The sequence below is a fragment of the Emys orbicularis genome, chromosome 13 (genome assembly GCF_028017835.1).
Source record: "Emys orbicularis isolate rEmyOrb1 chromosome 13, rEmyOrb1.hap1, whole genome shotgun sequence".
NCBI classification, from domain to species: Eukaryota; Metazoa; Chordata; order Testudines; family Emydidae; genus Emys; species Emys orbicularis.
This window is the reverse complement of record NC_088695.1, coordinates 16,354,090-16,369,022: the sequence shown is the minus strand read 5'-3', so window position 1 is coordinate 16,369,022 and position 14,933 is coordinate 16,354,090. Positions and strand designations below refer to the sequence as shown.

General features: G+C 50.2%; 1 protein-coding gene across 1 annotated transcript; it reads left to right on the top strand.

Annotated features, from left to right (window-relative positions):
- Window positions 1–2,958: 2,958 nt before the first annotated feature.
- On the top strand, window positions 2,959–3,894 carry LOC135888249 (olfactory receptor 6F1-like). The gene has a single exon (XM_065416060.1). It carries the CDS (start codon window positions 2,959–2,961, stop codon window positions 3,892–3,894), a length of 936 nt encoding a protein of 311 aa, XP_065272132.1.
- Window positions 3,895–14,933: the final 11,039 nt, after the last annotated feature.

The following is a 14,933-nucleotide window of genomic DNA, read 5'->3' as shown; positions in this document are numbered from 1 at the left end:
TTACACATTCTAGGGAAGTCTGTGAAATTCTGTTGAGACTGAATATCCTCAGGGTGTTGGGAAGATGGGGGTGGAGTACAAAACCAACCCCCCATGCAGCCAATTTGAGCTGCAGTTCATTAACAAGGTAGGTAGGGGTAAAGCCAGTTGGATGATGGTGGAGGGAGATTCCTATCAACATCAAAAGCTATAGAATTTCCCCAAGTCTTTTGGTTTTGAAGAGGCAGATTATCATTTATACTAACAACACTTCACACCATTCTGGCAGTGGAATGGGGGTTTAAAATCAGAGTGAGTTATACTTATTACATACATTTTAAGGTCCCTTTATATTGTTACAGCGGTGTAAAATGACCTTAATGTAAATGTGAACCAGATGTGAAATATTCCTATATTTGTTATATATTTAGGTGGGGAGAAAGCAAGATAAACCATGTTATGATGCACCATTTTTCAGCAGCCAAGGCTATTGTGTGTCATCCGGAGAGAAAAAACATTGTGAATGAAGGGAGTTTGTATTGATAAGCTCTATCAGAAGACATGGTAAGTTTGATCCACTAGCCTGATCCAGCCTATCCTGGAATTATAGTTTAAAGTAACTGTATTGAGAAATAGGTTTGCCTTTCTTAGAAATGTGAGCTACCTGAAAATTGCTGTTCAAAAACTTTGCCTCATTGAAGAACCTACACACCTGTACACAAGGAATGAGTCTATCTCATCACTTTTTTTCTAATATAGTATGAAATCTAGGATGAACAAAAGGAAATACTATTATTTGTAAATTGTATAACTAATAGAATCAAGTGGGAAAGTTGCTTTTTGCATCAAAATTTATCACAAAGAAATTGTTATTCTCAACAATTTTTTTCAGGTTTTGGTAAAAAAAAAAAAAAAAGCTTTGATAAACCATAAGTGTTCAGTTTTCAGTCAAAACATTTTGTTCTTTAGTCACCAGAAACTTCTTCTTCTTGTTATTGTTTTGATGAAAGTCCCAAAATTATTTTATTGACTGATTGATTTGCAAAAATCTCTGTTTCATCAAAAAGACAGTGTCCATCGAAAAAATGTGAGAATGGAAAATTTCCAAGCAGCTCTAATACATTAACCTGTGGAATTTACTGGTATAGTAACTTTAATGAGGCAAAGAAGAAAAGAAGAAAATATATGTATAGGTACATAGAAAGATAGATAGATACCCACCTATTTCCAATCAGTGCACAGAAGTGAGAATGCAACAGAGGGTCCTGTGGCACCTTTAAGACTAACAGAAGTATTGGGAGCATAAGCTTTCGTGGGTAAGAACCTCACTTCTTCAGATGCAAGAAGTGAGAATCTCATCTCTTGTATTCTATCCTCAGCTGTCTTTGTGATTTGAACATATCACTTCACAGTATGTATCGAAAAAAATGTGATAATGGAAAATTTCCAAGCAGCTCTAATACATTAACCTGTGGAATTTACTGGTATAGTAACTTTAATAAGGCAAAGAAGAAAAGAAGGAAATTTTACTGTGCTTCTGAGAAACAGTTTTGTTGTTGTTTGTCTCTCCGTGCTTGCCTGGCTTGTCTTCTAGAGTGTATGATTTTTGGAAATGGTCTGGATTCTGTGCTATGTTTGTGCCATGTTCCACACAATGGAGTCCCAACCATAGATGGGACCTTAAGGTTCTACCAGAAGACACACAGTAAATGATAAAGATAATTTCTAATTTCTGATGTCAATCTCTTGTTCCTGAGAATTTTGGTTGGGATTTTCTAAAGGGTCTGAGTAGGACCAGTTGGAAATTGGAATTTCATTTTTTGAAAAAAGAAACAAAAATCTCAAGATTTCAAGCTATGTTTTGTTCTGATATGGAAAGAACACAAGACTTTTCAAAAAGAGATGTACAAAAGATCAACCCACTACAGCCAGGTGGTTAGAACAGTTACCCAGGTCATGGGAGAATCATGTTCAACTCCCATGTCTGGTAGTTTCAGAAGTGGAACTCAGAACTTGGCAAGTGCACATGACACCAAGCTATGGCATTAGTTCTTATCCTTTATTCTCACTTTGATCAGTAATTCCATCCTGAACCTAAGAACATACCCAGATGACACTTTTGTTGAAACCAATATGTTTCCATGAAATATTTCTGTTGCAACAAAATGGTATTTTCAACGTAAAAAAAAGTTTTGTCTAATTATTTATTGTATTGTATTGTATTTTTCCCAGCTCTAGGCCTAAGTAGCACAACTCCCATTGAAGATCAGGGAGTATAAGTGGCTTAGGAACAGAAGTCCTAATGACATTCAGTGGAGACTTGTGGTCCTAGGTCACTTAGGTGTTTTTTAAAATCCCAGTCATTTTCCTGAGCAGAAAGCAAGGTTATCTTGAAGGTGAGGCATGAAGACAATGGACCAAATCGTGAGACTTTCTCATGGGTGAGTGGAGTGGGGTTGATGGGCTAGACCAGCAACAGGGGAAAGCTGCCATTGGGTCAGCCATCCCACTGACTCCTCATGGGTCATAGAGGAATAAGGAGTGGAGCTCTCATCTCTGTTGCAGAGCCCGAAAGATGCACAAGCACAGAATGGTGTTGAGTAGCACTTGCTTCCCTTCCCTTATCTTTAATCAGGGTTCTAGGTATTATTGCTGGGATTTTAGAAGGAGCCCTAAGGTGCCAAAATCCCTTAGAATTTCAGCCTGGAATCCTGGTCCTTCTTTTTCACCAGGGAAGCGAGTTCAAGCAAGAGCCAGGTCTACCAGGTGCAGTGTCAAATCCCACAATCCCAGAGCCCAGATAGGTATCTTGAAAGTGTTTTAGGAGATGTGGGCAGAGTTTAAGGGCTATGGATCTGCAGATATTTTATAGGTACCCTGATAGGGTAAGGTATTTGGCGCTTCACATTTGCACATCCAAAAGTGTGTTCAACATGTTTAAATGCCTTATAATTCCTCATGTTTTGACAGATGGACCTCATGGCTGGAGCAGAAATAGAAAACCAAACCAGCGTGCAGAAATTCATACTCCTGGGTTTTCCCGGCACTTGGTATTTTCGGATTTCCCTTGCAGTGGTGTTTTCAATTATGTATTTCCTTACAATTGTAGGGAATATGTCTGTTATAGCCTTAGTGTGGACCCACCCATGGCTCCACACCCCCATGTACTTCTTCCTCTGCAATCTCTCCTTCCTGGAGATCTGGTACACCACGGCCTGCGTCCCCAAGGCCATTGGTGTCATGTTCGGGAAAAGCCAAACCATTTCCTTCACCGGCTGCATCCTGCAGCTGTATTTCATATTCTCTCTGGGATCTACAGAATGTCTCATACTGGCTGTCATGGCCTATGACCGCTATTTGGCCATATGTCATCCATTGCGCTACAGCTCCCTCATGAACAGCACCTTCTCTGCTCAGCTGGCCCTCATCTCTTGGCTGTGTGGGTTCCTGGCTATCTCTGTGCTGGCATCTCTAATATCCAGGTTGTCTTTCTGTGGCCCTAACATTATCAATCACTTCTTTTGTGACATAGATTCCTGGATAGCGCTTTCTTGCACTGACACGAGCCTCGTTGAGCTGGCAACTTTTATCATCTCTATTAATGTCCTCCTGGGCTCATGTGCAGTAACCCTAGTCTCGTACATTTACATCATCTCCACCATCTGTAGAATCCCCTCAGCCCAAGGCCGCCAAAAGGCCTTTTCCACTTGCTCTGCCCATCTCACTGTCGTAACTATCTGGTACGGCTCCACCATTTTTCTGTATGTCAAGCCTTCTGCACAGAACTCATTGGATCTAAACAAAATAGTCAACGTCTTTAACACTATTGTAACTCCTCTATTAAACCCTTTCATTTACACTCTAAGAAACAAAGAGGTGAAGCGAGCCTTGGAAAAGGCAATCAGTGGCATGTAAAGTGGTTTTCAAATGGTCTGCATTTAGTAGCAATGTTGTCAAAGGGACCAAAATTAAAATTTCCTGAAGGTCATTCTTACTGCATGTGAACATTTCTTTGTTTTACATGTTTCCTCATTGACTGTAACAACCTGATGTTGACTTACAGATGAACTCAAGTGGGAGAAATGCAAACTTATCATGCTGAAAATTCCAAGTTGCTAAATTTGTGTGGCATTTGCCAGGATCTATATGGATGCACCCATTGATAATTACGTAGGGGCCTAGGCCTAAGGGAGTTGGGTAACAAGCTCCCATTGAATGTCACATATAGATTAAAGCTGACATTTTCAAAGGAATGTGTGCAAATTAATTGCCTAGATCTCACTAAATTTCAATACAAGTTAGGTGACTAGCTTCCTTGCGCTCCTTTGAAATTCCCACTTTCACACTTTATCTCCTCTACTTACATTTATGATATATTTTCCAATAGGAGAGACTTGTGTGATGCCATGGAACTGACTGTGACAGACATGGCAATTTCCTGCAATATCCTTGGGAGACATTATTGAATTACTGTCCCATATTGATGTGTCAATAGAAGAGATTTTAGAACAACTTGATTAATTAAACAGTAATAAATCATCAGGACCAGATGATATTCACCCAAGAGTTCTGAAGGAACTCAAATATGAAATTGCAGGACTACAAACTGTAGTATGTAACCGATCACTTAAATCAGCCTATGTGCCAGTTAATTGGATGGTAACAAATATAATTCTAATTTATAAAAAGGGCCCCAGAGGCTATCCTGGGAATTACAGGTCAGTGATCCTAACTTCAGTACTGGGCAAACTGGTAGAAACTATATTAAGGAATAGAATGATCAGACACATTGATGGTCAGCATTTGTTGGGGAGGAGTCAAAACACCTTTTGTAAAGGAAGTCATGCCTTACCAATCTATTAGAATTCTTTGAGGGGGTCAACAAACATGTGGATAAGGGTGATGCAGTCTATATAGTGTACTAGGATTTTCAGAAAACATTTGAAATGGTCCCTCTCCAAAGGCCCTGAAGGAAATTACTCAGGGGATAACAGGGAAGTCCTCTCATGGATCAGTAACTGATTAAAAAATAGGAAACAAAGGGTTAGAATAAATGGTCAGTTTTTAAAATGGAAAGAGATAAAGAGTGGGGCCTTCCAAGCATCTGTACTGGGACTTGTGCTGTTCGACATATTCACTGATGATCTGGAAAAGGGAATGAACAGTGAAGTGGCAAAGTTTGCAGATGCTACAAAATTATTCAAGATCGTTAAGTCCAAAGCTGACTGCAGAAAACTGGGTGACTGGGCAACAAAATGGCAGATGAAATTCAACATTGATAAGTGAAAGTAATGTGCATTGGAAGAAATAATCCAAACTATACATACAAAATGATAATGGTGGGTTCTAAATTATCTGTTACCACCCAAGAAAGATATCTTGGAGTCATTGTGAATAGTTCTCTGAAAACTTCATCTCAATACACAACAGAAGTCTAAAAGGCTAACAGAATCATAGAAACATAGAACTGGAAGGGACCTTGAGAGGTCATCTAGTCCAGTCCCCTGCACTCAAGTATTATCTAGACCATCCCTGACAGATGTTTGTCCAACCTGATCTTAAAAATCTTCAGTAATGGATATTCCACAACCTCCCTAGGCAATTTATTCCAGTGCTTAACCACTCTGACAATTAGGAAGTTTTTCCTAATGTCCAACCTAAACCACCCTTGCTGGAATTTAAGCCCATTGTTTCTTGTTCTAGCCTCCAAGGTTAAGGAGAACAATTTTTCTCCTTCCTCCTTGTAACAACCTTTTATGTACTTGAAAACTGTTATCATGTCCTCTCTCAGTCTTCTCTTCTCCAGACTAAACAAACCCAATATTTTCAATCTTCCCTCATGGGTCTTGTTTTCTAGACCTTTAATCAATATTGTTGCTCTTCTCTGGATTTTCTCCAATTTTTCCACATCTTTCCTGAAATGTGGCGCCCAGAACTGGACACAATACTCCAATTGAGGCCTAATCAGCGGGGAGTAGAGCGGAAGAATTACTTCTCGTGTCTTGCTTATAACACTCCTGCTAATACATTCCAGAATGATGTTTGCTTTTTTTGCAACAGTGTTACACTGTTGACTCATATTTAGCTTGTGATCGACTATGACCCCCAGATAACTTTCCGCAGTACTCCTTCCCAGGCAGTCATTTCCCATTTTGTATGTGTGCAACTAATTGTTCCTTCCTAAGTGGAGTACTTTGATTTGTCCTTATTGAACTTCATCCTATTTACTTCAGACCATTTCTCCAGTTTGTCCAGATCATTTTGAATTATAATCCTATCCTCCAAAGTACTAACAACCCCTCCCAGCATGGTATTGTCCGCAAACTTTATAAGTCTCAGAGGGGTAGCCGTGTTTGTCTGGATCTGTAAAAAGCAACAGAGTCCTGTGGCACCTTTAAGACTAACAGATGTATTGGAGCATAAGCTTTCGTGGGTGAATGCGTCTGATGAAGTCGGTATTCACCCACGAAAGCTTATGCTCCAATACATCTGTTAAACTTTATAAGTGTACTCTCTATGCCATTATCTAAATCATTGATGAAGATATTGAACAGAACCAGACCCAGAACCAATCCCTGCAGCACCCCACTCATTATGCCCTTCCAGCATGACTGTGAACCAATGATAACTACTCTTTGGGAATGGTTTTCCAACCAGTTATGCACCCACCTTATAGTAGCTCCATCTAGGTTGTATTTCCTTAGTTTGTTTATGAGAACGTCATGTGAGACAGTATCAAAAGCTTTACTGAAGTCAAGATATACCACATCTACCACTTCCCCCCATCCACAAGGCTTGTTATCCTGTCAAAGAAAGCTATCAGGTTTTGTTCTTGACAAATCCATGCTGACTGTTACTTATCACCTCATTATCTTCTAGGTGTTTGCAAACTGATTGCTTAATTATTTCCTCCATTATCTTTCCTGGTACACAAGTTAGGCTGACTGGTCTGTAATTCCCTGGCTTGTCCTTATTTCCATTTTTATAGATGGGCATTATATTTGCCCTTTTCCAGTCTTTTGGAATGTCTCCCATCTTCCATGACTTTTCAAAGATAATCACTAATGGCTCATATATCTCCTCAGTCAGCTCCTTGAGTATTCTAGGATGCATTTCATCAGGCCCTGGTCACTTGAAGACATCTAACTTGTCTAAGTAATTTTTGACTTGTTCTTTCCCTATTTTAGCCTCTGATCCTACCTCATTTTCACTGGCATTCACTATATTATACATCCAGTCGCCACCAACCTTCTTGGTGAAAACCGAAACAAAGAAGTCATTAAGCACCTCTGCCATTTCCACATTTTCTGTTATTGTCTTTCCCCCCTAATTGAGTAATGGGCTTACTCTGTCCTTGGTCTTCCTTTAGCTTCTAATGTATTTGTAGAATGTTTTCTTGTTACCCTTTATGTCCTTAGCTAGTTTGATCTCATTTTGTGCCTTGGCCTTTCTAATTTTGTCCCTACATACTTGTGTTATTTGTTTATATTCATCCTTTGTAATTTGACATCATTTCCACTTTTTGTAGGACTCTTTTTTGAGTTTTAGATCATTGAAGATCTCCTGGTTAAGCCACGATAGTCTCTTGCCATACTCCCTGTGATGTTGCATGCCATATGATTTTATGAAAATATGCTAATAAGTGTGAATATAATGTAACTGGAATATGCTTCATGCAAAAGGTCTCTTGTAAGGTATCATTACAAAGTTTATAATCTACTGAGTGTGGTCATCCTATTTGTATAAATGTATCGCTCTTATATCTGAAACTACAAATATGAAATATAACTCCGAGGTCCTATTGTAATTATGCAAAGTGTGGGCCATTAATGGTAGTGTGGAATCTTGATGGCTCCCATCAACTTGGACAATTGTCTGTAGATGGCTCTGTTTACTTTCAAGCCTTCCTGTGAGTCAGGCTGGGAAGAATGAAGTCTTGAGGTCTCACAGGACATGTAACCATGTCACCTGGTACTGGAATCCATCTTAAACCTGGGGCTTTTCCATTTAGAAGGAGGGATGGGGACCCAAAGAGACAAAATATTCCTGCCTTATGCCAAAGCTATATAAGGGGGTGAAACAGAACAAAGAGAGCTGCAGTCATGAGAAATCCCCTAGCTACCACCTGAGCTGGAAAAAGGACTGTACCAGGGGAAAGGATTGGGCCCAGACTAGGAAGGCATCCAGTCTGTGAAAGAAGCTTATTGAAACATCTCTGAGGGTGAAATTTTATCTGTATTCAGCTTCTTACTGTATTAGGCTTAGACTTGCATGCTTTACTTTATTTTGCTTGGTAATTTACTTTGCTCTGTCTGTTATTACTTGGAACCACTTAAATCCTACTTTTTATTTTTAATAAAATCACTTATTAATTAACCCAGAGCAATTATTAATTCCTGGAGGAGCAAACAGCTGTGCATATCTCTCTATCAGTGTTATAGAGGGCAAACAATTTATGAATTTACCCTGTATAAGCTTTATACAGAGTAAAACGGATTTATTTGGGGTTTGCACCCCATTGGGAGCTGGGTATCTGAGTGCTGGAGACAGGAGCACTTCTTAAGCTGTTTTCAGTTAAGGCTGCAGCTTGTGGGGGACGTGGTTCAGACTTGGATCTGCGTTTGCAGCAGACTAGCGTGTCTGGCTCAAACAAGGCAAGATACTGAAGTCCCAAGCCGGCAGGGACAATGGGCTCAGAGGTAGTCTCAGCATCTCAGGTGGCAGTCCCAAGGGGCTCTGTGATCCAACCCGTCACACTTCCTATCTTTCCTGTGCAGTGGGATAGTTTGCTCTTGTGCCCTTAATAATGTTAGAATGCTAGGAAGTATTAGGAAAGGGATAGAAAATAAGACAAAAATATCATAACATCACTATAAACCCATGGTGTGCTCACATATTAAATACAGTGTCCAGTTCTGGTCACCTGTAGTGAGGCCATATTGGTTGACCGGGAGGTGGGCGGGCTCACCCGCCCACTGCTAAAGGCCCCTCCCCCAACTTAGCGGGAGGGACCACTGGACCCAGAACCAAATAATTCCCTGGGACAACTAATAAAAAAACAGGAAGTGAGGTGACAATCAAAGGTTCAAAATCAGGGAACCAAATGGGGACACCGAGCAAAGAACCCCGGACAGCACCCACTGCTCCTCAAAGGAGGCAAGGGAGCCAGCGGACGCTGCCCAGTGGAACTCCGCCCGGAGACGTGAAACCAAAAAGGTACGAAAGTAGGCCCCACAGTCGCAGAGCACCCCCTCGGCCAACATCCTCTCCCTGGTATTATAGATGGTGAGCTTGGCTAGAGCCAGGAAGAGGTTGACGAGGAGATCCCGCGACTTCGTGGGGCCATGAATAGGGTGTGCATAAATAAACAGGTGAGGGGAAAAATGCAGCCAGAACCTCAACAAGAGGTTCTGGAGGAGCCGGAATAGGGGCTGCAACCTGGCGCACTCAAGGTAAGCATGCGCCAGGGTCTCCCGTATGCCGCAGAATGGGCAGGCTTTGGGAATGGGGGTAAACCTCGCTAGGTACACGCCCGTGCTCACGGCTCCGTGAAGGAGCCGCCAACCAACATCCCCGGTGGGCCTTGGAATCAAGTGGAATAAAGACTGGCCCACCGGGGTTTCTCACCCTCCACAGGTATCAAATAGTCCCGCCAATTGGTGTCGGGGCGGGACACGAGGGTGAGAAAATGCAACGTGTGGAGCACGAGCATGTACAGGTGGTCTCTGGGCGCGGTTCGAAACCGGACCGGCTGCAAAGCATACAGCCGGCTCGGATTATGGGATTGTGGGAGCCGGGGGGGCTCACGGAGCAGGGGCCCGATAAAAAGATCCGGAGGGCCCGGGGTGAGGGGCGGGCGGGGAACGCCCTCCCGCAGGGCCCGCCACAGGAAGCTGATAGCGGGAGGCGACAGTGCAGCGCCCACCTCCTGGAGCACACGCAGAGGGGTCGGGAGGGTGGAGAGCCCCATGCGCCGACCAAGCGCGCGTGGATCCACCCAGTCCCCTCCGGCGTAGTCCAGGAGGTCTCCGACCCTAGTGATTCCCGCCAGGATCAACCTCTGGCTCACCGAGGGTGACTCCGCCACCTGCACACGGAGAGCAGGATTGTGTAGCAGGGGCTCCGCGAGGAGATCTGCGCCCTCGGTGGCCACAGTGGACCTGGTCACCGAGAAAAGCTTCCATGTCCGGAGAAGGTCCTGGTAGAAGACCGGCAGCTCCGAGAGGTCTTGCGGAAGACCTCTCGAGTGGAGAAAAAGGAGCTGCCGGTCGTAGCGGAGCCCTCGAAGGCGGCGGAGGAAGCCGTGCGCCAACGTGCTCCATGCCGGACTACCCGCACCATAAAGGAGCCTCTGCAGGGCCTGGAGGTGGAAGACCTGGACCTGGCTACGAAGGCAGACCAGGCCCTGTCCCCCCTCCTCCAGGGGGAGACTCAGAGCCCCTGCAGAGACCCAGTGCAGTCCCGGCCAGAAAAACTCCAGGGCTAACCTCTGGAGCCTGGCCAGGAGTCCCGGGGTAGGGCTCAGGGTGTTGAGTCGGTGCCAGAGCATGGACAGGACGAGCTGGTTCAGCACCAGCGCCCTCCCCCGCAGGGAGAGACACCGGAGCAGTCCCTTCCACCTCCGCAACCGCTCACCCACCCTGGCCTCCAAGTCCTGCCAGTTCTCCGGCGGAGAAGGGTGCGTGGCGGAAAGGTAGACGCCGAGATAGAGCAGCGGACCCACGCTCCACCGGATGGCTTGAAGCGCGGGTGGGAGGGAGCTCGCCCGCCACCCGTCCCCGACCACCAGGCCAGAGCTCTTGACCCAGTTGACCCGGGCGGAGGAGGCTGCCGAGTAAACGGCTTGGCAGGCCTCCACCCGCATCAGGTCCTCTGGATCCTGCACCACGAGGAGCACGTCGTCGGCGTACGCCGACAGGACCAGCCGCATCTCCGGCTCCCGAAGCGCCAACCCCGCCAACCTCCGACGGAGGAGGCAGAGGAAGGGCTCGATCGCCAGAGCGTACAGCTGGCCCGAGAGGGGGCACCCCTGCCGCACTCCCCGCTCGAAGCTAACCGGCTCGGTCAGGGTCCAGTTGAGCCTGACCAAACACTCCGCCTCAGCGTACAGCACCTGGAGAAAGCCGACAAACTGGGGCCCGAAACCAAAAGCCCGCAGGGTGCCCAGGAGGTACCCGTGGTCCATCCTGTCGAACGCCTTCTCCTGGTCCAGGGACAGGAGGGCGAACGACAGACCATCTCTACGCCCCAGCTCTAGAAGGTCACGGACCAGGTAGAGATTGTGAAAGATACTCCGGCCCGGAACAGTGTAGGTCTGGTCAGGATGGATCACGTCCGCCAGCACGGACCCCAGCCGCAGCGAGATGGCTTTCGCCACAACCTTATAGTCCGTGCTGAGGAGCGAGACGGGACGCCAATTCCGTAAATCGCGGAGGTCCCCCTTCTTCGGCAACAGGGCGAGCACAGCCCGCCGGCACGAGAGAGGGAGGACCCCGCCCTGCAAGGACTCGGCCCAGACGGCGACGAGGTCTGGGCCGAGGACATCCCAGAACACGCGGTAGAACTCCACGGTCAGCCCGTCCATGCCCGGCGACTTGTTGGTGGGCATGAGCCGGAGGGCTTCCGAGAACTCGGCCCGGGAGAGAGGCAACTCCAGCCGGTCTCGGTCGCCCGCGCCGACCGTCGGGAGCTCGGTCCAGAGCACCCTGCGGGCCTCGGCGTCGGTCGGATCCGGGGAGAAAAGAGCGGCGTAGAAGGCCCTGGCCCTGCCACGCATCTCCTCCGGGTCCGTGAGGGGGGAGCCGTCCTCCGCCAGGAGGCAGGTGACATGCTTTTTGGCCCCCCTCTTTTTCTCCAGGGCGTAGAAGAAGCGGGAGCCGCGATCCATCTCCCGAAGGAGACGGATGCGGGATCGAACAAACGCGCCCCGGGCCCGGTGATCTTCCAGGGCCCGGAGCTCCTCCCGCTTCTCCCGGTACGCCGCGCAGAGGGGTGGATCCCCGGGGCCGGAGGCCAGACGCCTCTCCAGCTCCAAGACCTCCCGCTCCAACTGCCCTATCAGCGCACCCCTCCGCCGGCTGGCGCCCCGGGCGTAGGTCTGGCAAAAGAGCCGCGCACGGACCTTCCCCACGTCCCACCACCGCCGCGCCGAGGGAAAGGCGCACCGCTGCTCCCGCCAGGCTAACCAAAACACCCGGAAGGAAGCCACGAAGTCCACGTCCTCCAGCAAACTGTTATTAAAATGCCAATAGGCCAGCCCCGGCCGCTCAGAACTAAGAGAGGCCGTCACGGACACCAGATGGTGATCCGAGAACGGGGCCGGCCGGACGCTGGAGGTATGGGCCCGGGCCAGATGAAAGCGGGACAGATAGATACGGTCCAACCGGGAGTAATACGACCGGTCGGCCTCCACCCGAACATAGGTGAAGGTCGTATCGTCGTCCGGGTGGTGGTCGCGCCAGACGTCCACCAGGGAGTGATGATCTACAATCTCCCTGAGGACGCCCGCGGCTGCCTGGGAAGACTCAATCCCGGAGCGGTCCTGGTCCTCGAGGGTGGTGTTAAAGTCCCCGCCCAGGACCAGGCACTCGCGAGAATCCAGAGCGCCGAGGAAGGCTGCCGCCCGCCGAAAAAAAGGCACGCGCTCCGGGCCCTTGATCGGGGCATAAACATTAACCAAATTCAAAACCAGCCCCTCCACGCGGGCCCGGACGTGCAGCAGGCGGCCCGGCACGACCTCGGCGACCCCCAGCACCTCAGGCCGCAGCTCCGGGGAAAACAGGGTGGCCACCCCAGCCGAGTGGGTGCTGAGGTGGCTAAAATAAACCCCGTCACCCCACTCCAGCCGCCAGCTAGCCTCGACGGCCGGGGCCGCGTGGGTCTCCTGTAGGAAAATCACAGAGTACCCCCCCTCTCAAAGGAAGGAGAGCACCTGGCTCCTGCAGAAACCCACCCTACAGCCCCGGGCGTTCAACGAAGCAAACGTGGTGACTGTCATGCTGAGGGCTGGGGCAGATCCTCACTGGCAGAGGGATCGACGGCCTCCAGCGGGCCTCGCAAGATTCCATTCTCGACCCCGAAGGCCAACAAGGAGTCGCGGAATCTGCGGGCCCGCCGGTAGGCCGCGAAGTCCCGCCGATCGGACCCTCGCCCCTCCCCCAAAAGCACCCTCACGGCCCGAAGAACGAGATGGAAGTCCCCCCAGCACCGAAGGGCGATCTGCACCTTACCCTGGGAACCACGGAAATCAGATAGAAAGAGGCGCAGCTCATCCCGCAGCGCGGAGGGGGAGGCAGCGGCCGCGCTGCCGGCGACCTCCGGCAGGGTCCCGGAAGGGTCCTTGCGGACGGACAAACAAGGGGCCGAGCCCCGGCGCTGCTGCGCCGGGCTGCCCATCCCCAGTCCCGGCAGAGGAGAGGGCGGCTGAGGGAACAACACAGCCCCTACAGTGGCGGGAAGGGGAAACACAAAAGCTGCTCCCCGAGGGTCGTCTGCAGGCAACGGAAACGCGACAACCCCTGGGGTAGCAGAGGGACCCGAGGTGGCAGGAAGAGAGACCTCGGGAACAAAACCAGGGAGCTGGACAGAAAAGAGGGTAGGACAAGGGGCCGTATCGGGCTCCCCCTCTCCCGCTGCCAAACCAACGGAGGCAGCAGGGACAGGGGAAGTCTCGGGAGCAGGTAAGGTGGAAGGGGCGGGATCGGGGGTAGAAACCGGCCGCTCAGCAACAGCCGTCGCCCCAAGGGGCTCGGCGGCTGTGCACGAGACGGTAGTCGCGGCCGGACTAGCAGGTATGGCAGGTAAGGTGGAAAGGGCGGGATCGGGGGCAAGAACCGGCTGCGTAGCAACAGCCGTCGCCCCAAGGGGCTCGGCGGCTGTGCACGAGATTGTAGTCGCGGCCGGGCTGGCAGGTAGGGCCAAGGGTTCCCCCAAAACTAATCCGGGGGTGGCAGAACCGGGAGTAGGAGGGGGAGGCGGGACTAAATCAACACCTGGATTGGGGCCCGCCGATGGAAGATTGTCCTCCCCCTGGGTAACCGGGGTCAGACCTAGGGCCTCGATCTCATCAAAGAAGAAAGCAAAAGCGGACCCTCTGGCCCCGGCGACCTCCTCGCCAGTCACAGGGATGAAAGCCGCCCCGGCATCAGCGGTGGCGGCGGGAGGCACGGACGAAGCAAGGACCGGGGGAACCGCTACCGAAGCCACCTCAGGTGGAGGCTCAACGATAGGGACAGGAGGTTCCCCAGCCGCTGCCATGGCATCTACGGTCTCCATGGCCAGCGCCTCCTGCTGGGCACCGTCCGGGGGCGCGTTACCAGAACCAGCAACTTCGGCCCCCCGCAACATCTTTCGGGGGGTTAGCTCTCCCTCCTCATCGGAGGGAAGGGAGAGAGCCCGCGATCTGTGGGCTCTGCGCTTCCCCCGGACGGTCACCCAGCCCCCTGAGGTGGAAGAGGAGGTGGAGGGCTGGTCAGCAGGGGCGGGGTCTGAGGGCAAGGGCAACAATTCGGCTCGGGGTGGCAGGGGCAAAGGGCCACCAGGGAGAGGGGAAACCTCCCCCTGGGGCGGGCCCCGCCCCGCGGCCGGCGAAAGCCGCCCCGCTCGCTCCTCCACATGCCCCGCCGATCCAGGGTCGGCGACGGCAAGGCCCGCCCGCTCGGCCGTCTCCGCGGCCAGAGCGGGAGTCACGGCAAAAGGAGGAGGAGTGGCGGCAGCAGCAGTGGCCGAACCGCTAGGGTCGTCGGCGACGATAGGGCCGGCACCCGCTCGGGCCCCGGGGGTCTCGGACGCCCTACCTGATCGGGCCAGGGGACAGTCTCTCCGGACATGCCCCGGCGCTCGGCAGAGGAAGCACCGGGCCTCCCCCGTCAAATAGTGTACCCGGTAGTGGGCCCCCTGGTAGGGCACCAGGAAGGACCCTTCGAGCACCGCTCCGGCACCCGCCGCCGGCGGCA